Source organism: Podarcis muralis, chromosome 5 (genome assembly GCF_964188315.1).
Source record: "Podarcis muralis chromosome 5, rPodMur119.hap1.1, whole genome shotgun sequence".
Taxonomy (NCBI): Eukaryota; Metazoa; Chordata; class Lepidosauria; order Squamata; family Lacertidae; genus Podarcis; species Podarcis muralis.
In genome coordinates this window covers 52491464-52515436 of record NC_135659.1, presented here as the reverse complement: position 1 = coordinate 52515436, position 23973 = coordinate 52491464, and the positions used below count along the sequence as shown (strand labels likewise).

General features: G+C 41.2%; 1 protein-coding gene across 15 annotated transcripts in view; it reads left to right on the top strand.

The window, feature by feature from the left end:
* Positions 1–23973, top strand: part of PTPRF (protein tyrosine phosphatase receptor type F) — a 467761-nt gene that overhangs the window by 163625 nt on the left and 280163 nt on the right. For 14 of the 15 annotated variants that reach the window (XM_077928818.1, XM_077928817.1, XM_077928822.1 and 11 more), the window contains exon 3: positions 23155–23313. In XM_077928818.1, coding sequence (XP_077784944.1) covers positions 23232–23313 — 82 coding nt within the window. In that variant the 5' untranslated portion in view covers positions 23155–23231. Of the gene's footprint in view, positions 1–21838; positions 21861–23154; positions 23314–23973 lie in introns of those variants that run through there. The other variant, XM_077928820.1, reaches the window with a different exon arrangement.

Here is a 23973-nt window from a genome sequence, read left to right as displayed (position 1 = left end):
ATTTTATTTTATTTTATTTTTTAAGCTGAGAAGATGAACATTTTATCTGTTTGAAGGGCTAAAGGTAGATTGGAGAAAAATGATCATTTTTATTTTTTATCTAGTAACCCTCCTAAAAGATAAAATAACTGTTGCTGTAGCAAGAAACTGCTTCTTTCAGTAGTGGCTATGCTGAGCTGTTTTTTATGCAGTCCATTTCGTAGTGAAAATGCTGATTTGATATCCAATTAATTATCTCAAATTATTTCTATCCTATGTAGATATTTTAGAGGGGAAGCCAAGGAAGAACATCATCACTTTCTGATGCTGAGCAAACTAGCCCACTTCACAGAGTGTAATAACTGCAGTCAGGTGGTCATCCATATTTGTGACGCCAAAGATGAGCACCATGGCCATGCAATCATCTCTCACCCATCACCTCCTCCCACTGCACACCAGCTTCAGTGTGGAGATCCTGGCTTGCATTACAATTAGAGGTTTCTGTTTTGTCCGTACGGGAAAACTCTACCTTAATGTTGGTTAACCAACTTGGATAACAAGGCAGAATTTCATCCTGGATTTTAAGAATAATAAGCCAGGACCTCTCTGCCTGTTTTTGGCATGCAATAGGAGAAGGAGAGACGTGGCCATAGTACTCGGCCATGATTTCATAAATGTCCAAATGAAGCTTCTGTGTCCCTGTAAGCATTTCTTTTTCTTTTTACCAATTTTAAGTCGTTGGGAATAGCACTGTAGTGTTCTGGGCTGGAAAGAGTATTGGTAGGCAGGTAGGAGTATTGGTATTGCTCTGCCAGGAGCAGCAGTTTCTTAGTCTCTGGACCTTTAAAATCAAACAAGTAGAAACTTTGGCTCTTTAGATCAGCCTTTTACCTCTTTTCTCACTCCAGCCTATCCTTGTAACTACCCATTCAAGGGAAGCAGAAGACAGAGTGTAGTGACATTTTTTCCCTTGCTGGTTCTCCTTCAAGTTTAAGAAAGACCAACACATTACTTCTCTACTAGCTGAAAAGAGTACCAGGCACTACACTGCCCCAGGAATATGATGTGGATGGGTGAGGAAATGGAGTGGACTTAGTGGTTTAGTGATGAGGTGGGTATAATGTCATGAAGTAATTGCAAGGCTGAGTTAGCTCTAATACATTCTAGAATACGCAAACGTTTCAGTGTGACTGCTAAAAAGTTTATTTTAACCTTACATTCCATATTGTTTTTCATGGCATAAAATGCTCTAGAATATACTGGCTATAGGGCATCTCTTGCTCAAATCTGCTCTGCTTTCCTCTCCCCCCACTTTGGAATCGTAGAGAAGATTAATTCCCAACCTCCACCTTCCATTTTCAACAGCCCACTTAATCCCTGTTCAGTTCTTCTTTTCTCTGCATTACCACATGCTCACTCATTCATGGTTTGGTTTGCTTAGCATTGCATGCAACTGTGCTTTGGGGACAACATCATGAAGTCCTGAGTAGACTCTGGCACTGCTGACTTCTAATGGGCACTGAGGTCCCTCAGGACAGTCAGTCTAGGTGCTGTTGCCACCAAAACTGAGATAATCTCCATCAGATCAAGCTGGGAAACTGTTCGGCAGCTGGATGGTCAGTACACTAAGAGCAGATCCACTTTGTCTCTCTTGAACTCCTGTGACAGAGATTTAAAGCAGCAGAGATGGGAACTGTCTTTCCTGCTCATTTGATGCATTTGTTCATATAGTATGAGGCTTGTAGTGGCCCCCAGGGGATCAACCCCCTATGGAAATAGCTGCAGATTGCGGTGCACCAGATGTCTGGGTCATTTGGAGTTGGGTAGGTCTCCATATCTATCTGGAATTAAACATTATGCTGCTCCTTACAACCCTAATCCTCCTGCATGTTTCTGGACAACTTACTTTACAGTTTTGGTAGAATCCATTCAGTGTCCCTTTTCTTTCTTAAATTTTACTCACACAAGTACTGTCCTGTACAGCAGGATCACAACTTACATTGATTTTACTTACACGATCATAGATTTACATGGATTACACACAAAAAAGAAAAAAGCTTAACAGGCCCTGGAGGCTCTTGCCAGATCCCCATAATCCTCTAGCGCCCTTGCGAGACTGTTCCAGAGCCCAGTAAGCAAAGTGGCGGGCTTTAAAGCTCTTTTTGTGCAGGAAAACCCTTCGTGGAAATAGCTTTATGCCCTCTGCCTTTCGTACCAGCCTCTGGGAGGCTCTCGCAAGAACATGGACGGTAGGGGCAGTTCCAGGGGTTGTTATGACTTTGCCTTTATGCACACACCCCAGGAACATAGCCCTCTCGTAAGTTGTAGTCTCACTGTACTTAAAGAACTAGGGTTGTCCCTACTGAGATTTCAAATGCTTCTGAAATGTGTTATGTATTGTTATGATTCATTGTTGATAAATTATGGTCTGATCCCACAGGCTGTAATACAAGCACAGCAACTGTAATAGGGATAGGTGGGGGTAAGATCTCCCCATCGGTTCCGTGGCACAATGTGCCACTTTGTCTCAGGGCAGGAACAAACTCCAGCACTAAAGTGGCTTTAGCCACTGCACTGTTATGAGATGCATAGATGTAAATGAGAGATGGTGGAGGTTGTATGATCAAGCAGTTCCACTTTTAGTGCTATAGAGGGAGAGAGGATATGGTAACAATCTCAAGGTATGCTCATCTGTGAAAACTTGAATGTTCCTATGAAAGTATGTCATGTTTCTGGCAGCAATCTTTGTTCATGTGAACTGTATGTCATAGCAGGCCACCGACATGAATATTGCCAGTACTGCGCCAAACTGCATGTTAATAAGTAGTTATAAAAGTGCTTGAAGAGTCTGATTGACCTATAGCCAGAAGCAAGTTTTGTAAACAAATGTTTACAAAACATAATCTCATGCCATTTTTATTCCTGCACCCCCCCCACCCATGCTTATTGCTTGCAAAGTATCAATGCTTCGGTGCTTCAGAATTTTAGTATAGAATATGGAGGTCACACTGGAAAAGTTAGCAACCAGCTATGATTTATTCCAGTGACAGTTTACACAGAATTCAGCCTGGCATCCATCTTGGAGAGACAGGATTCACACTGCAGGAGCGTGCTCAGTTTTGCTTCCCATACATACACTTACAATAGGATTAACCCTCTGTCTGCCTCCTTCAGTGCCCCCACCCGCAATACAGTTATGTATGTATGTGGCTTGAAATGCTTTATAAGGCAGTGGTTAATGGGGACACTTCACTCATCAGGTTCAACAGAAATGAATATGTGCTTGGAGTCTCAATCTTACAGCATTCTGTAGGGTGGGGTGCATTCCTGATGCAAACAGGACTCTTCCAAGAAATGGGATGCAGATTTTTATATAGATGCCTGATGTTAAAATAGATAGAATGAATTCTGTTACCATTTGTATTCATAAAAATGCATTTCTGAGATTGTAGAAGATGAGATGCAAAGTGCTACAATTTTATGGTGTTAGATGAGAGATGCTTTTGCTTCAGTATTTCTGTAAATTCTAATGTTAAAACTTGCTGCTGTTTTTTTCTTTTACTTATTGCTAAGACTGCTTTGCAGTCCCTTACCTAGGAAAAGCTTTCTGTATGTCTTAATGTTTTTATTTTGAATCAGAGCCACTTTAAATTTATGGCCTTAAGTGACCATTCTGAACACAGTGACTCTGTCCTGGTTACCTCAACATGCCACTTAGCATTCAGACAGATAATCATTATCATAATTATGCAATTAGACAATAGCCTGAGTCATATTTCGAAAGAATATTATAACTAACAGAGAGGTATTGCTGTGCTATGTAGCCTTGGTGTGGTTTCTTAAGCAGTTTTAGAGTAACTTTCCTTTCTTTGAGAGGTTTAACCTAAAGCTGTGTCTAGAGTCAAGTCAACAGGGTATCTTCTGACCTTACCTAGGAGAAAGGTCTTCTGGCTTTCTCCCACATTATTATAGACTACAACTGATTCATTCAAAGGAAGTACAATTTTAGAGGAGTCTTGTTGAATTCTGACCCATTTCTGTTTGGAGTCTTGCATGCCTTCTCAAAATACAGAATCATAGAATTGTAGAGTTGGAAGGGATCCTGAGGGTCATCTAGTCCAGCTGTCTTTTCATAGAAAGGCCATGCTTCTCAATGAACTAAGCTTTCTAAATTTGCTCTCTTAGTGTGGCTGCTAAACTGCCACACTTCCTTTAGTCATGAATGAATCCGAGTACCATTTTTGTGGGTGTATTTGAGATAGTGGGTGATGGTTGTGGTCAACTGCAGCATAGTAATGTGGCTGTGGGCTTCAAAAGCGATGATCTTCCTGTAGGCTTGGATTGATGGATATGGGTGAGCTATGCTGCATTAGCTGAATGAATGGTATGTCATCGAACTCCTAACTTTGTAAATGATGGGTGAAAAGCGTTAGCTAATGCCTTTTTAATAATTAATTGGTGTGTACAGGCATATCTTAAAGCCATTTTCATTTCATATGTTATGATAGAGCTTTGATTAATTACTCTTCCTTGCTAAGTTGTAATAGAATAGTCTGTGAAGAAACACTATACTTTTCATTGACCAGCTAATAATGGATCAGTTTAGAGGCAGTTGGCTGTACTTCAGGCTTATTTATTGTGTATAGTGGCATGTACATTAATGTTCGAGTAATAGAAGCTACTGCCTGTTTTGATGGACTGCTGTCCCCTGCTCTTCCTATATTATGTATATTATGGGATTGGGCAAAGGAGTTACTTGTGTGCTGATATTGCATTCATAACTCTATTGGGAAACATGTTGCCCTATGGGTGCCCTGAAATGCCAATCTTTTTGTTACTGCATCCTAACACTAACACATGCGCACACGCGCGCGCGCACACACACACACACACACACACACACAGTACACACATGAATGAATGCACATTCCTTTTACCATTTGAAGTAAAAAGGTTTTGTCTGCACACGAAAGCTCATACCAATACTGGAAGGAATTTTTTTATCTTGTTTTGACTACGGCAGACCAACACGGCTACCTACCTGTACCTAAAGTTGGGAACCATTAGCAAATGGCAGAACCTCTTGCATTTCCTGTAGCCCACTGAATTCAAGTGCAGGAAAAATCAGATATGCAAAGCTTATACTTACTCTACTGAATAAAACTTTGTGAATGCAATATTTCAGGTTAATATCCTACTCATGTTTGTATACTTAGTTCTTAATGTTGGTTTTTATAATTTGCTTTGGGGCACTTTTGTTGAAAAAGCTACTAATATAATAAATAATAGCAACTTGAGATGGGACCAAAATCTGCAAGGGGTTCCTGTCACAGAGTGACCCTACAAGCTGCTTATTCTTGGAACCTGTCCAGAATAAATTTTGACAAAAGGTTAGCTAGTTTTTATGGCTATCTGAGAAAAATCAAGGTCTTTAAAAACAACAACACATATTTAGGGAAGCAGAACATAAACTTGCATATACAAAAGGAACATAAACTGGCATTCCAGCTGATATTAATATTTCATCCAGAAATCAGGGTCTTTGTAGTACTTAGCATTACACATAATATATAAATTTAAGTAGATAATTCTTAGAAAATACAAGTTTTCTCTCTGGGAGAGCTTTCCCATAGAAAACATTTTTTGATTAAACAAGATAAATCTTGACTTGGTAAGTCATACAAATACTACCATTACTAAGGAAGGAAACTCCTTCAATTAGAGGAACTGCAGTCCCTTATGTTAGCAGATCTCTGGAATCTCTTTGAAGTTTCCATTGTAATAAAGAATCTGTTAATACGTGGATTAAATAGTGAAGGAGATGTGGAATCGAGAATTTGAATTGACCGCTTAAGAATCTTATCAGCACAATTAGCTAATGTTGCCCTGAAGTTGATTTGGGGATTATAGTGAGACTCCAAGGCAAAAGCAAAAATCAAAGCTAACTGCTTATGTGTACACTCAGGAACGAACAACAACAGGAACAGAGGTAGCTTAGTCTTCAACTACATAACTTCAACTCAAAATGGCTGTAAACTTCCACCTTACCTTTGGTAAGGTCAGCAGTCATTGATGCCAATTTGTTGTGTTTTATGGGTTTGGATTGGCCTTGGCCTTGAATTGTGGTTTAAATGTTGTTTTGTTTCATTGTTTTGATGTAAACAATAGGTTCCAAACTGCCCTGGAATTTTATCTGATGAAGAATGATTTTGAAATTGAAATGAATAGTAGTAGTAGTAGTAGTAGTAGTAGTAGCAGCAGCAGTAGTAGTAGTAGTATATCTAGGCGGCAGCAGATAACATAGATTATGTAGTTGCACTGTCTTCTGATTTGTTCCCAAACATAATTCAAAATACTAGTCAATATTATCCATATTTCTCAAGTACCTACAAGCTCACAACTTGCAGTGAAATAATGAAATAGTATTTAGAGGAGAAAGCAGTCATAAAGGATATTCACTATGGATATTTTAAAAACATCATAATGATCAAACTCAGGCCAGTCAACCCACTCAACTCCTTTTTGATATTAATGAAGCAAAACAGACAGCACGACCAATGCTCAAGAATGATGGGAGTTCTGCATTCCTGGTGTAAAACCATAGCAATTTCTCACCTTCCCTTTTCTAAGTAGCCTTACTGTGCGTCTTCTGTGAGCAGCAAGATCCTCTCTTGATACCATTCAGGCTGGTGTAGGTCCTGAGCAGCCTGCAAATATATCTTGCTGATCTGCAGAATAGTTACTTTCTTTTACATTCTGCCTTGCTGCATTTAAATATGTAACCATGCCTGTACCTGTTTAACTAAAAGCACATATATTCCCCAGACAATATATAATGGCAGGAGGATGTGCCAGTGAATCTTAAATCAGCACCTTGTAAATGGACAGCCGGTCCAATTCTGCAGGTCATATAAGAGAAAATGGCATGTCTTTTATATATTAATTTTTTTGCAGATATTAACATCAAATCTGTGTTCTGTATTTGTCTACAGAGTCATTCAGAAATGGAGTGAAGTAATGGGATGCAGTACCTATTTCATCTATTAAGAGTTCCTGGGGGTGGAAAGCAATAAAGTAATGCAGTAAAAAATGTCCCAATTGTCCCTGCTATAAAATGCTGTTGGGCCTTCTGGCAGAATGTCGTGAGCAACGAATGGGGCTGCCCAGCTGTCAGCAGTCATTTAGTAATGAAATACCGCAGATTCATTCAGCAATTCTCTTCCTCTCTTTCCTCAGTGCTCTGCTGCTATAGTCACTGAAGAGAAGATTCTGTGAAATCAATTAGCCAAGCTACCTGTTTCATGCTGGGTGGAATTAGTTGCAGGGAAAAATCTCAGTTTCCTTCAGCATTAGGTGAATTGTGAGACCAATTAGTTGCTTTAAACTACCAATACTTTTTTTTTTTTTTGTAAAATCAGCCACACTAATTTGGCATGCAGACATCACTAACATCCCTAGCAATGCACTGACTCCTTGACTTAAAGTTAGCCATTCAAATTCTCATCTGGCCCAGTTTTCTATAGGTTACTATTTATAGTTGTGTTTAGAAAAGACTTCACATCTAATGGTGTTTAAAAAGTGTACTTAATACTTAATGTGTTAGCTTTGCTTCCATTGAAGATGCTCTGACTCTAATCACTGTGTTCAGTACTTAATTTTCTGTGGTACATGCATGTTCTCAACAAATTTTGGTATTAATGAGTTATGATGCTAGCTGGGTTTTTACACATGTGTGCGCGCGCACGCTGTGTTTTTATCCTTGCAGTCCAGCAACTTAGCATAAAACGGTTCAAAAGATTTTCTCCTGCCGTTTAAGATTCTCAAAGCTGCATGAATAAGCCCAGGCCTCTAATAAACAAAAGCCTAAAGAGCTGGTTTGCTGTCTTCTCTGCAGTTGCCTAAAGCTTTTATCTGTCCAGAAAAATGCATCAAACAATAGGCATTATTAATGGAGAACCATTTTTTGGGTAACATTTCACTTGTAGTTGTGCTCTTCTGGCAATTAGCAGCTTAAACTCTGCTAAAATGTACTTTATAAATTGGCGATTCATGCCATAAATTTTCATAGTCCCTAGATGCAGGAATCTTGTTGCATTAGTGTTTAACTAGGAGTGTTTGAAGGTAATAGTTTAATAAATATTTCAAAACTGTGTGCCATAGCAGAATTTTTACCCTTCTTGCCCATGAAGTCTGAATTTTTAATAGTGAAAATGGCAAATTACCCAAGCAGAATGTTTAGAGGTCTGTCGGCCCTTTTTATGGACCTTTCAAAGCTAGATAAGACTAGTATTCTAATTCTAATTCAAATACAATGGTGTTCCAAAGATTGTGCACCACCCCCAATCTCTGGTGAGTGATGCACAAGATTCCAGAGAGTTCCAGGTACTCACCCAGGGTCATGTTAATGAGAATCAAAATGGGGCAGAGTCTGTAGTGTTGTTAAGAAATACGGTTTAATTACATATATTTACACCTGTGTTTAGATGAAAGGGGTGCAGATCTTACAGCACTGCCATCTCAAGAGCAGCTTGTTCTCCATAGCAGCCCAGCATTGCAGACAGAGCTAGCCTAAGCACCATCACTTTGCTGCTGCTTCCCAGCCAGCGCTAATGGCTACTGCCCTTCAGCCCCCACTTTCCCCCCATAAACCTCTGCTCCAAGCAACAACTCCTGATCTGTCTGCTATTCCAAACCTAGATTTTATTTAAGGCATGATTCCCCCCGCCCCCCCGTGAGCACAGCCTCATAATCTGGCAGCCTCCCCTTACCTTGTCTGATGTTGAATTTTTGTCAGGGTAAAAACTCTGCTTTGTTCCTGGGCGGCACCTCTCTAAGCCCAGTTGCTAAGGAGGCTGGCTTGACTTCAAACCCCCACGTTTTACAAATTTCAGAAATCGGGGGGGGGGGGGACGGGACCCGGCACCCAGGAATTTTAGGAGATCCTTTCCCCCTGCAAACCCACATCAATAATCTATGAGCTAGAAGAGGTGGCCATTACTGTCTGGGATGTGTAAATGAGGTAGGCTTTTTGGGATGGCATCTAACCCCAGTAAAATTTTTGAACATATTGGCCATTGGGTAATGGGTAGCTTTCACACACACACACACACACACACACACACACACACACACACACACTTAATTAAGTAAAAAGAATAAAACAACCAATTATCTAGTTGTGAGCTATAGGTTTCATGCTTTTTAACTAGTTTTGGCCCGAGAGGGCTCAAACTGACTGGAAAACATTCATAACATAGTTCTATAATTTTGGGTAGCATCGCTGAAAAGAGTTCCTTGTAAGTCATGCAAAGGGGAAATCTTTTTTTTTTTTCTTTTAGGTTTGTCTTCGGAATAAAATTGTTCATTGAAACTGAGAAGTAGGTCTGTCTTCTGCATTTTATACACCCCGCTCCCTTCATTCAGCCTGCTATCTGACTCTAATCAGTGACAGCACATTTCTGTTGAGTTAATGTTCTTGGTATAAAGCAATCCCACCCACCCACCCACCCCACAGGAAAAAAATCATCTGTCAGGACAGTTCCTTCCAATTACCTAGGCCTTAAAAATGGGGTGATTGCCAAGCGGGTGGAGAGAAAAGTGAAGTTCTGTTGTGCAAGAAGTCTACATACTTGCAGAGGCAATGAGACAAGGCTTTTATGGTGGCAGCACAACAGTTGATCTTTTCTCTGAAGGTGGTACATGAGGCTGGTTCTCTTTCCTTTCCAGGAAAGAAGACATGCAGCTCAGTGTTCTGCTTCCAGAAATACTGAGCCACTGCATGCTCACAGATCAGTCTTATCGGGAGCCAGTTCTTATATGCCTTGGGTGAGCTGTTTCTTTCAAGCCTGCTTTAGTGCACAGGAATTCTTACTGCCTGAAATACCTGCTCCATGATTCCTAAATGCTTGAAGCAGCACTTGGTTTGTGTCAAAGGAAGAGCAGGACTACTGTATGGGAGATGCTTATTTGTTTGTATGGGGTATGTGACTTGTAAAGGCATAATAATTTTAATGGTTGCAGCTAATAAGCAACAACGAATGCCTCTGGTTTTAATATTTGCAGTGTTTAATTCTTCTGACTGTTTAAATATGTATATGGTATCTTTGGTGACTGCATCATTTAAAACCGCAGAGACTGAAACTGAAGAGATCTAATAAAGAACTTGTCAATAGGAGAAAAATCCTGATCATTCTTTTCCTTCAGGCCATTTTTCTAGGGAAAGTCTGAGCTAGCATAGCCTTGTTTCTTATCCACAGGATGGGAGCAAGAACTTGTTTAGATACCTACTTTTCATCATCATAGTTCTATGCAAATTTTATCTGGGCATAAAAATATACAAATTATGCTGAGCCATGCCATACCCTATCAAGTCTACCAAGCCTCTTTCCGTTTCTGCCCCAGCATCCCTAACATCTAACTTCTAGGTAAAGGTAAAGGGACCCCTGACCGTTAGGTCCAGTCGTGGCTGACTCTGGGGTTGCGGCGCTCATCTCGCTTTATTGGCCGAGGGAGCCGGCGTACAGCTTCCGGGTCATGTGGCCAGCATGACTAAGCCGCTTCTGGCAAACCAGAGCAGCGCACGGAAACACCGTTTACCTTCCCGCCGGAGCGGTACCTATTTATCTACTTGCACTTTGACGTGCTTTCGAACGGCTAGGTTGGCAGGAGCAGGGACCGAGCAACGGGAGCTCACCCCGTCGCAGGGATTCGAACCGCCGACCTTCTGATCGGCAAGCCCTAGGCTCCATGGTTTAACCCACAGCACCACCCGCGTCCCTTAACTTCTAGGTTAGATTACTGTAATGAGTTATACATAGGGCTGCCCTTGAAGATAGTTTGGAAACTGCAGCTGGCACAGAATTCAGCCAGATTCTTGACCAGAATTAAAACAGTCTGAATATATAACACCAATTCTGGCACAGCTGCAATGGTTACCAATTAGTTTCTGAGGCTATAAACCCCAATGCTTCAAGGACCGCTTCTCCCTTCATGAAGAAACCTGGACCCTACATTCTTCATCTGAGGTCCTTCTCTGAATACCTCCTTTGAGGGAGGTTTGGAGGCTGGCATCATGAGAACTGGCCTTCTCAATGGTGGCTCCCCAGCTGTAGAATGTTCTCCCCTGGGAGGCATGTCTGGTACCTTTACTATCTGGTTTTAGGTGCCAGGTAAAAATATGTTTATTCACCCAGGTCTTTGGAGTTCAGTCCTCAGCATATTTTTTAGTGGAAAGGGAATGAATTAGATTTGCTCTTTTATGCATGTTATTGAGAGTGTTTTAGATTGTTTTTATTATGGTTTTAGATCTGTTTTTAATCTTTGCTTTTCTGTAAGTCACTTTCACTTTTCAGGCTTTTTTTAAAAAGTGGCTAACAAATATAATAATAATAAATTTGATCTGGCATGCTTCTGCGTCTTTTCTTTCGTCTTCACTCCCCACCCCCACCCCAAATGCTGCTGCCAGCACCATTTCCACTTGCCATATTTGGTTATGTGTGATGCTCTAAGCCAGGGAAGGTGAAAGTTTTTGAATCTGAGGGCTACATTTCCTCATGGACTATCTATCAGAGACCACGTTCCAGTGGTGGGTAGGGTCATAGGGAAAAACAGGCAGAGCAATGGCTGGGACTGCAGTTCAGCCATACTAATGTCAAACATACACACACACACACCACTCCCTCTTCAATCTCGGCAGGCAAGAGTGCAAGGGCACATTTCAAAAAGGCAAAATAATATTATTTGCCCAACTGGCATATAGGGTGCAGTGTGAAGTATGAACAAGAAACCACTGTTAATGAGAGTATTGCTACATTCACATCCTATCTGTAAAGGTGGAGAATTGGAAAATGCAAAGCACAATTGCTATAAAGGTACTGTGTATTTGTGCTTAATACCTAAGAAGCTGTGGTTTTCCACCACCATTGGGCACTGGAGGAGATGTGTTTGCGGTATGCTGAACATTTTCTTGCATTTTGCTTTGTCTTAAAAACAGGCTAATACTATCAAATTTTCTTGGTTCCTCTCACACCATTAAGTTTACTTTGCCCCTCCTCCACCCTATAAAGCTTTTGCCTTCAGGAATGTAAGCTTTGGCAACCAACAGAATTAATAGAGCTTTCCTTCTAAGTGCTGCAAATTGTGTGTGTGTGAAAGTGGTGAATTGGATCATAATGACTTGGAGTGTACATTTCAGCACATTAATGCCTGAATGGATTTAAAAATCAACTAACAGGAACTTTATTCCTTCAGCAAATTCGGTTTTTTGGTTTTTAAAAAAAATAAAAATACTGAAAGCCTTCCCAAGAGTCTGCACATTCTGTATCCCCTTTAGGTATCTCGCAAGGTCACTTAAAGTCAGTAGTCTGGAAAGAGAGTGAGTAACTTCAATAGCAAAGCAATGACATTCCTGAGATAGCAGTTGGAAGACACCCTTTTGAAAGGTCTTTCCATTTTCTGTCAGCAAAAAAAATCTTCATTATAAAAGGCCACCTCCTTTTGTGAGGTACATAACTCATTGAGGTGGATCTTCTATTACAATCCAGGTTTATCTTGAATCAGTCTATTAGTGGAGGACAGTTCCCTTGGTGAACAAGATGTATAAAAGTTGTGAGGAATAATTGAGATATAAGGAAACACATACTTGTAATTTGTGATAGCGGCAGCTTGAGTAGGGATTTTTTTTTTAAAGGCTGTGCTCAGGTCTTGCATTTTACAGGTAGTTTCTCTCTCCGTAACACACAGGTTGAAAGATTAATGGGAAGAAATGAATGAATTCAGACTTTCAGAAAAGTACAGTTTAGTCCATGGGTAGGCAAACTAAGGCCTGGGGGCCGGATCTAGCCCAATTGCCTTCTAAATCCGGCCCGCAGACAGTCCGGGAATCAGCGTGTTTTTACATGAGTAGAATGTGTTTTTTATTTAAAATGCATCTCTGGGTTATTTGTGGGGCATAGGAATTTGTTCATTTTTTATTTTATTTTTTCAAAATACAGTGCGGCCCCCCACAAGGTCTGAGGGACAGTGGACCGGCCCCCTTCTGAAAAAGTTTGCTGACCCCTCATTTAGTCCCATATATATATATCCTGCATAAGAATGAGGATTGATAATTTTCCTGCTGAAACTTTTTGCACCTTTCGTTGTCTAACTGATTGATTTTACAGCTTTTGTAGTGCCAGCATCACATTTAATGTGATGTAAATGTAAGGTTCTGTAAATTCCCCCAGCCTCTTGCCAGTGACAGGTTCTCCACACTTTCAGCAGAAGCCAGCTTTCTGGGAGACCCAACTTGTGGGAGGGGTGGTTTCTTTTAATTCTTAGAATCATAGAATTGTATAATTGGAAGAGACCATGAGGGTCATCAAATACAACCCCCTGAAATGCAGGAATCTTTCTCCCAACGTGGGGATTGAACCCACAAGCCTAAGATTAAGAGTTTCAGGCTCTACCGGCTGAGCTATCCCAGGAATGTCCAGCATACTGCTGCCTTCTGTAAATCCCCATGGAGAACTTGCCCCTTCTTTCAAAGAAGGAAGAAAAAGAAGCCACATCTCTTTTATATGCACGCACACACAGAGTTTTCAGTGGACTAAAGGATGGTAGGCTATTGCAAGAAGCAACAGAAGAAGCTCAGTGGGTAATGTGGGGATGGAAAAGAGGAATAGTATCTCTCTCTCTCTCCTCCTTGCAAAAACCCAGCGTGCAGCAAAGAAAAACATTGTTTCGCTTTCTCAGGAAGAACATTTGCAGAAATTTCCAGAATTACTTTTGTGCTGCTGCCACCGCTCAGAAAAGCTCACTCGAGAGTTCTCAAAGAGCTCAAATGTGAAATAGCTGATCTTCTAACTTAACCCTCAGAGAACAGCCTCCATACTTGAGGACTGGAACATAGTAGCCAAAATTGTGGACCCCAGGTCCTAGCATTCTGCAGGTGAAACCGGGGTGCATTTGTAGGTCTCCTGAGGAGTTAAGCTCTTGAAAAGTATTTAAACAGGAGAATACTTCATGCATTCTAATTAGGAGTTAAGTCAACATGGCGGGGGGGGGGGCAGTAGGGAAGAGTGCAGTAACTCCACCACTTCCTCAAACTCACAGAAGGTCACAGGGCCTTCTGTACTTGTGGAGGCTACCCATACATTTTTGAACTTGGATTTTCCAGAATTTTAAAATGCACGCGGAGCCTCCATAAGTACCGAAGGTTTCCCTTTGCAGATACAGTGGTACCTCTAGTTACTAACTTACTTCGTTCTGGGGGTCCTTTCTTAACCTGAAACTGTTCTTAACTAGAGGCGTGCTTTCGCTAATGGGGCCTCTTGCTGCTGCTGCACCACCGGCACACAATTTCTGTTCTCATCCTGGGGCAAAGTTCTCAACTTGAGGTAACTCTTCCAGGTTAGTGGAGTTTGTAACCTGAAGCGTTTGTAACCTGAGGCATTTGTAACTCGAGGTACCACTGTAATCTCCCTCTACAAGTTGGAGAGCGATCAGAATGGTGATGCAGGCAGAGCTAGTGTGCTTGTCCCCACTTCCCTCCCCCATATGTTTACTTCACTCCTAATTATAATACACGAGGGGGAGTAGTGAGTATCAGGAAGGTATGTTTGTCATTTAAGAGCCATAACCATTCATTCTAGAATTTAATCTCTGACTCCCCTTTGTTTACTTGTCCCTAGGCTATTAGGAATCAGCTTTAAGTTCTAGAGTACATCTTTTTATTGTCCCTCGATTCCATTTTTCAGCTTTTAAACAGCGGCTCCTTGGCACTGCAGGAACAACCCTGCTGCAGTCTTGTCTTTCTCGGCTCATATACTCAGTAAGCATTCAGCACTCACTTGGGGCAGAGGCTGCAGTATATGTGCCCATATGGTAACATTGCAAACATGTACGGGGAGGAAACAGAAATTAAAAAAATAAAGCAGATGTGGAGGCATCTTGCTTGCTTGATCTCTGCATCACTGACTTGTGTGAACTATAGGAGGGAAGCACAATCCAGAAATCCCTCTTGTTTTTGTAGAAAGAGTCCTGCAAACCCGGGCCCAGAAAATGAAAGAGAATTTAATTTTTTCTAACAGCTAGGTTTATTGTTTCCAAACTATGTCTAGCGCTGTTTTGAGTTTCTCTTACGTTTAGTGGGTAATGCATGGCCACTCTGTACATATCACTCTAACAATTTTTTCTGCAGTCTTTTCTTCACAAAGCATTTAATTTGCACCCGTCTGGCCATTTACATATTTTGAAGCCTACGAAACATATTTGTTGAATTAGAGGAATTACATGGCCCATATAGTCTTTATGTATAAAATAAATTCATGTGTGCATCCTCAAAGCTTCCTTTCTCTTTACGATGGAAAGCTCAGCTAGACCAGAGTTGTCAGGGACTGGGCAGAGGAGGAGTGGAGACTTCACCCCCATCCTGACCCTTCCAGGGAGGGGGAAGAGGAAAACGAGATAGATTTACAATAGTGGTTTGTGGGAGGTCACAGTTAAGAGGCAGATGAGGGGGGAAATTGGGAAATAATGGGAGAGGAGGAGCAGGCAGAGCCAGAGCAGCAGCTGGCTGACATGTTGTCACTAGAAAGCATTCCAGACCCACCATTTCCCAGAACCTGGTGAGCCTTAAAAGTAGGAGAGCAAAGAGCTCAGAGGGCACTTAGCCAGCATCCATAGAGGAGATGACGATGACGAATGAGGTAGTGGGAGAGAAGGGAGTGGAAATTCACTTGGGACAGTGCCATTATCCAAGAGGCTGGGCTCTATAGACTCTCTTTGTAAAGTTTGAAATAAAAAAGGACTGTAAGAAACTTTCCCTTGTCTTTATGCTGACAGCACCCTGGCAAGAGTTTGGAGATGCAGTGACTCAGGATTCCACCAGAGTGCTGAACTGCAGCCTCCTTCTGATTGGCTGTGGTTACATCTAGCCAGAGGTGGGTGGAGTCAGCACTTTGGAAGGGAAAAGAGAAAGCATTAGAGAGGGGAGAGTTGACATTCTTGGTGTTCAGCTGGGTAAGAGCATAGCTCCCTGTGCGTGTGTGCGTGTGTAAAATTCACTCTGAGGAAAATATCTGTAGCCAGAGAAGGGAGTCTCTGAGCTTAGTTTGAAAGACAGTGGTTAGTGTTTTTTTAAGAGTATTCAGACAAGAGAAGTAGAAGTTTGAGGGAACACTTGACTTGGGTCTCATTTCAGTCAGAAGGGGAGTGATATTCTGCAAAGAGGAGAATCCCAAACTAGTAAGTAGGGGTGTGATGATCTCCTGGGTCTGTTATACTGCTAGAGGAGCCTCAGGAGTGTGATTTATTGAAGGTGTGTGACAGAAGGCACCACCTTGTTTAAAAGCCAAAGTATTAAGCTGTAACACCTATACAGTTAAGGAACTGAAGTGAAATAACTGGAAAGAAGCTGTGCGATTACCACCTTGTTTAGAAGCCTGTTACATCCACTAAATTTCACACACACACACACACACACACACACACACACACTCTTGAAAGATTTCTATCAACTGACATCTTTTCTTTTACCGATTTTGTTCTGTAAAATAAAGCTTTCCCCCCTACATAACTTACCTAAGTCTCCCAAGTACCAGAGTTTTCTTTAGAAAAACAAAAATTAAGCAGTAGTTAAGAGGGGGTTCGCCTCAATCTTACTGTATGGTTCACAATTTTAAAAACAGATCTTTAAAATTGATTTTCAAAGAACATACAGATATCCCCCCTCTATAATAAGCACACCCCACCCCTCCTTCCTTCCCTAAAATACAAAGTTCATGGGAAGACATTATTCCAAAATTGTAAACGTGAGTTGGGCACATGCCACTGTAGTTGGTGTTCTGTTGAATATGTAATGAAGCAATATCATGCCTCTATAAAATCGTACCAAGAAATTCAGTTTTTATACAGGCTCTGTGCCCTTTATGGCAAATTGGTTTGCTATAGCCATGGTTTGGAACCTAAGCAATAGTTTCGGTTTGCAAGTATATAGGAACTGTTTTCATTTTCTTCTCCTCAGCTCTCCTGTTGGTAAGTTGCAATGGCCTCGGGAGCCATAACTATGGTTTGTTCCTAGCCATGGTTTGAAGTGATGTTTGAACTGAGCAATGGAATACATAGCCGGAATATCGCTATTAGCTATGCATGCTTCGGTTCTTTCAAATGATGTAGACGACTATGATACACCTTGACAAACTGTAGCACAGAATTAGTTCTTTCACAGAAGATCCCTGGCTTTGAATACAAACAATCTTTGGGATTTCAGTATCTGCTTAGTAATGTGTTGCTGTTATGTATATCACTGCAACATTTTTGAGTGCATTCAGATCAGGGAGAAGAAAATAGCGGGATGAGAGGAAAAATGGGAATTAAATCTAATAGTCATAAGAGGCATCATTCATTGCTTACACACGAGCTGATCATATATCATGTCAGGATCAAGGTGAGAGAGGCGGTTTTCTGACATTTTAAAGGATTGTTTCATGAGAAAGCTGCTTCCCTCTGCTAGAGGTGTGGTTTTGTACCGATCAATCAGTAATCCCTGATGAGAGTTGAGCTGCTGGACTTATTCTAAATATTGTATGCATTCATTTAAAGGAGGTGATATACATCCACAGTTTCCTTCTCTCTCAAATTAAAGGAGTGGGAATGGACTTTGTATGAGAGGGTGTTTCCTGTAGTTGTTGGTGTCCAGTATGCAGTGCTGATGATGGGAAGGTTCAGATACCCAAGGGGATGAATGCTTTCCAGCCTAACTTCACAGCTGCTTAACAAGGCTTTCTTCAGGAATTGTGCCAGGGGAAAAATATTGCCTGCTGGGCAATAACCACTTTGAAAAGACAATCTCTACAGGAATAAATACTGTCTTTGAAGAGGACCTCGGCATCACAGAGAGCATGTCTTTCTCACAGTACTCTTCCCCAAGCTGGTCTTGCTGCATTTTGTGAATCCCACAAAATGTAATTGCAGCCTTTATCCTAAGCTATTGAACAGAGCAGGTGGAACTGGACAAGGTGTGGTTTTTTTTGTTTTTTGTTTTTGGAGGAGCAAGTTTTAGGTGTCTCTTTTTTATATAAAAAAGTTTGTGTTTTACATGTTCGTTCCAGTATTCCTGATCTCTATTTAACACTGTGTCATACTGCTTGCTTATATATTATTGCCTTCCCTGAGTTGGTTACAGGGAAAACAGAAATTCTTTGTTACAACAGCTCCACTGGCTGCCGGTCCATTTCTGAGCACAGTTCAAAGTTCTGGTTATGACTTCCCTAGCCCTATAACGGCTTGGGTCCAGGCTATATGAAGGATCGTATATGAGCTTGGCCAGGCTTCAGATCTTCTGGGGAGGCCTTTCTTTCAGTGCTGTCACCCTCATAGGCACATTTGGTGAGGGCACAAAAGAGGGCCTTCTTGGTGGCTGCTCCCAGATTGTGGAACTCTCTTCCACAGGAGGCTAGGCTAGCTCCCTCTCTGTTTTCTTTTCACAGACAAACAAATGGTTTTTTGTTCCGACAAGCCTTTGGTCACTAGCTGGCTGTTGTGGCAGGATCTTCTGGGGGTGGGCATTGTGCAGTGTGTGCATTTGTGTGCTTTTAAATGGATGTAAGTGTCTTCAGTGGTGGTGTCATCCCCCCCCAATCACCTTTCATCCAAGGATCACATGGCAGTTTACAATATAAAAACACAAAATACAAAGCATAGTAACAAACAAAACAATAACCCCTCCCCTAATTTAAAAGGTCATATATAAAAGTAGGTGGGTGGGTGGTTTCCTTGAGAGACTTGCACCCACTTTGCTGGAGTAGTACCTGAGCTTTTTCAGCCTTCACTACTGTAACTTTTTGTATCACACTTCTTCATTTATCCATTTTAAAACAAGAGTATGGAAGGTTGCTGACTGACAGCATGTGTGATTAATACTTAGTGGGCAGTGTTGGGAGTGGCTGTCTGCTAACAGCAGAGTTGAATGGAAATGGTATCTAATCTATACAATATACATAAGGGAAGGGAGAAATGACCAATTTTGAGATGCTGAATCTATGGCCTTGGCAGTTTTCCAGTCAAATACGATCTTGGAATAGATGATATGGTTACATTACTGTTGACAAGTTAATATACAGAGCAGGATATATATATAGCCAGCACTGCAGTAACTGTTGGCATTGTTCTCTAATTATATCTTGATGAGCAACCTTTTCTGTCTCTTCCCCCTAGTATTGCCAAACTGTGTTCCCGTTATAGTGCCTCTGCACTGTGCAGTGGGTGTAAGCTCATTAATTAAATGGCTATATTCTCATTTCCTTTTCTTGTGTAATACACAGGCTGATTTGTATCTACTTTGGACAGTATATGCTGATCTTATTGTTCCCTTTCACACAATTTCTCACATGGCCCACCATGTGTACGTTCCTGACATGGTCAAAGTTTAATGATTAATAATTAAGAATAGCTATTTCAACATATTCCTCAGGATCATTAGACAATGCTGCTTGCCCTCTCAGTAGGATATAAAAGGGAAAGTATAGGGCTGGTTTCTTCCCTCAACACCAGGTTTCTCACATAGTGTGATGGACTTCATTGTTGGCCTCTATCTCTCTCCGGGCATTATACTTACAGTTAAGGAATACACATGAGTGGGACTGGGTGAAGTACCTCCTCTCCCTGGCACCCATGTGCACAATGCAAATGTCTGAAGGGAGGGAGCCTTCCTAGGTACATGTTTCTCTGCAATCTGGAACCCCGAGGGGTTGGATTCCAAGTCATGGTGAAGCTAGTACACAAAATGGCTCATTCCCTTCAGTTGTGTGGGCTGTATGCAAGGATGCCAGGGCAAGGAGCCATGTGTCATGGCCCCAGACATGTGTTCTCAGCAGCCTTCCATACTCTTGTTTTTTAAATGGATAAATGAAGAAGGAGAAAGGTGAATTTTGTCTCCTCTTTCTGCCTTGACATAGTCTCCTCAGGAATTGGGAAACAGTGAGTTGAACTTCCAAGTTGCTTGCTTGAAAACTTCAGCCTGTTTCCCCTCCTGCTCTCCCAAGCAGGGAGTAATACTCAGTTTTTGTTTAGTCGTTTAGTCGTGTCCGACTCTTCGTGACCCCATGGACCAGAGCATGCCAGGAACTCCTGTCTTCCACTGCCTCCCATAGCTTGGTCAAACTCATGTTCGTAGCTTCAAGAACACTGTCCAACTATCTCATCCTCTGTTGTCCCCTTCTCCTTGTGCCCTCCATCTTTCCCAACATCAGGGTCTTTTCCAGGGAGTCTTCTCTTCTCATGATGTGGCCAAAGTATTGGAGCCTCAGCTTCAGGATCTGTCCTTCCAGTGAGCACTCAGGGCTGATTTCCTTCAGAATGGATAGGTTTGATCTTCTTGCAGTCCATGGGACTCTCAATAGCATAGCCCAAATGGTCTATGCAGTGTAAGGGACCACCAGTCCTTGAGTGTGCCCAGAAACTAGTCTAGCTGAGAAATCCAACTAAGTGGTTCATTCAAAAGGAGTAATAGGACTGGTCCTGCACTAGGGGAAACTGTTAGTTGCTGCCCATGGTCATATGGTGACCATCTTGCTGCCCATGGTCATATGGTGTTGGTAGTTTCTGGCATGACGAGGGGACAAAGGGGTCAAAACAGTGTTGGCCACAGTCCTGTTTTAATGGCTCTTGATCCAGGGTTTTGATTGGCAGGAGGCTCTGTCGAGCCATTCAGATGAGCAAAACCTGATAACCAGGAAAATGATGAGGAGCTAAAGAATGAAGTGAACAATGGCAATGGCTGGGAGGTGGAGGATGTCCACATGCCAATTACTTCCTGATTTGCCCCCTGTGAGATGACAGGCATGTGTATATTTGGACATGACTAAGGACTAGAGGTACTGGGCAGTTCTAAAGTGACAGACGTGGGTAGGACAGAGCCACACCACAGGCTTCATTCCCCCCCCCCCCCCAGACTGGGGCAAGTTAATACATGTGACCTTTCCTTTTGTGCAAATAACCCTATTCAACTTCTCATTTAGCTCTTCTATCAGCTACTCAAGTGTAGCGACTCACTTACGTGGTTGTTTGAGGATATATTTTGGTCTTCAGTTTAGAGATGCACTTGAGGAATAACTGCTGTCCTGCGAGGAGATTTCTTATTTTCTGCCTGAATTCCCAAACTCTGCATTTCTCTTTCACAACATATCTCTTCTTTCACTTCCATTTTTCGTGAGATTATTTATTGTTTCTGAGTTTGCGGAGGAGGTGCTTGATACTTCTCCAATCCAGCCTTAGAATAATGTGCCATTTTATCAAAAAGAAGCCAGAATTTCGAACAAATTTGTGCACATTCGTTTATTCGTTTTATTTTGTAGTTTCATGGTAAATAGAATCCAGTACCCTGTCATTTATCAGAAATTAAGTCCTTAATGCAGCTATTCAGAAGAGTTAGCCATGACAGATGAAAGAATTTTAGTGTTTAGGATTTTGCATTTTCTGTAATCCTGAAAGTCAGAAGCAGAATGGCTCCTGCTTGACATTTCAAATGTTTTTGGAACATAACACACTTAAAACCAATCCATTCTTTACTACTACTTCTAAAAAAAAAGAATCAGGTACAAGAAATACTCAAGTTAAGTGGCAAGATACAAATATGATATAGCTGACTACTGCACACACATTTAAATGGACAAGTGGGCGGCTTAATCTTTTCTTCCTTGCTGGGAAACCTGTCTTTTAACTATGACTGTAGAACACACTATTGGTGGTGCTAGATGCAAGCTTTGTCTTCTAAGCTTCAGTGTTTTTTATTCCAAAGCTCAAAGTATATGGTATGAATTGACTTGCAGATCCAGGAGTCAGATGATGCCCCAGAGAGTAAGAGGATGCAGAGGTTGAAACAGGAGGATAATTTGGCATATGGGGTAGGAAGCCAATTTAAGTAATAAGGATATTGATGTTGCATCTAAATGTGCAGGATTCACTCATGGTTGGCAACATTTCTGTTGATTTTATTTTATTTTTATTTTTCCCCTGTCCTATCCCAAGGGCACAATGCAAGTACAGTGGTACCTCGGTTTATGGATGCTTCATGTTACAGACTCCGCTAACCTAGAAATAGTACCTCAGGTTAAGAACTTGGCTTCAGGATGAGAACAGAAATTGCGCAGCGGCGGCGGTGGCAGCAGCAGGAGGCCCCATTAGCTAAAGTGGTACCTCAGGTTAAGAACGGACCTCCAGAATGAATTAAGTTCTTAACCTGAGGTACCACTGTAAAAACAACTTCATATTTACCAGAAGGATTCCTATCCTCACGTACTTGCAATTGTAGCTGTGAAGGTTGGCTATGAAGGGAGAGAAATTATTCAAATGCTATCTTTATGCTATGTTAGATTTACTGGTAAGTGTCAGAATTTTCTGACACATCCCACAGGTCTCCTAAAATGTTAAAGAGTTTGGAAAAAAATTATGATAGCCATTGGGTTTCTGAGATATACCAACCACATAACTATAAAATCAAAGGTGAGAGAGATCCTCCAGCTCTTCACTCACAGTTTATGTGGCTTCAGTACTTCTTTTGAGAGAGCAGCCTGGAAGCAACCCATATTCTCGTCCACTCTATCTTTTTTTCTCATTGAAGAGACATTCAGTAAAGGGGAGGATGGAAGGACAGGGTTCTGGTAGTGGTCCCTCTGGTATGGGAGCAAACACTATATATTCATAATCTTCTGGTTCATGTATAGCATTTTTACATTTCCTCCCTCATCTTTTAAATCCTGGGTATGCTGATTGTGAAAATTGTTCAGTGGGAAACTTCTCCCAGCATCATATTGGGTGCTGCCTTCAGTATTGGACAGGGGAAAGTATTTTCTTCTGAAAATGGAAGATCTCAGCTACATAAACAGCATTTTAAAAAAATGTATCCAGTTTCAAAATAGAATGACAATTACTCAGAAAGATAAAACTTTAAACCCTCCCATTTAAAGAATTTCAGACATCGCATGTGGATAGTCTTTCCTTGTATGCAGCAAGGAGTATGTGATTTCCTTAGTAGGAGTAACGCAGATCCAATAAATAAGCAATCCATTGTTAGTTTTCTAACATGAGAAATGCAGTGATATAGAACAAGGTACATTCTCATTTGGGTAGGAAAAGTGCTTTTAAAATATGTTTAGATTTGCTTAGGTCTGACTCCTTTTATCTTTCTTTGGTTTGCAGGAATAAGTCTGCATCATTGACGCTGAATGTATTGACTGCTTGCCTTGGAGTAAAGGTGACTTTCTCCACTTTGGAATATGGTGCCTAACTTCAGCATCCCTGGATTTTTTGTGCCAGCAGTAGTTCTGTGCTGCTTGATGTCATCAACGGAGGCGGATAGTAAGTAGCACTCAGATGGGAATATTTTATGGCTGAGTAAATTTTCAGCAGATTTTATCTATCAAAAGTTGAACCAGAACTGACTGAAGCACATTTATTTGTGACAGTGAAAGGGAAGGGCTGCGGGTCATTCAGTGTCAATTTGTTTCCAAAAATGTGTGATGCTTGCAAACAAGTCACAAAATGACTGCAGTATATTGAATCCATTCATTGCTTTCCATTGCCAAATTTTAGGTCATTTTGGATGAAAAAGAGAGGCAATAGTTGATTTCTTACAAGACCTAAGATCCCTATTTTTGTTTGAGAGCACACACCCACCATTTTTTAAATCATTCTTTTTTTTTTCCTTCTTTGTCTTATGCCCTGTGGTATTGACTTGAACATTAAAGAAGTCTTCCATGTGTTATCTGTGATGTTATATAGTTCTGACATATTCTTTTTAGCTATCTTATTCACAAGCTAATGAGTCATTTTGGTCCCTACTTACATGGAGAGTTTTCTTGGCCCTTTCTACATCTCTGTGTTGTATACACTTAAGACCCATCAATTTAAGTTAATGGGGAAGAGCTAAATGCTTATTATTGAAAGTAGGTTTACTACAATGAATTTCTATGAGGGCATTTTCATAACTTGTTTTATTTCCTGCTGTTTTCCTATTTA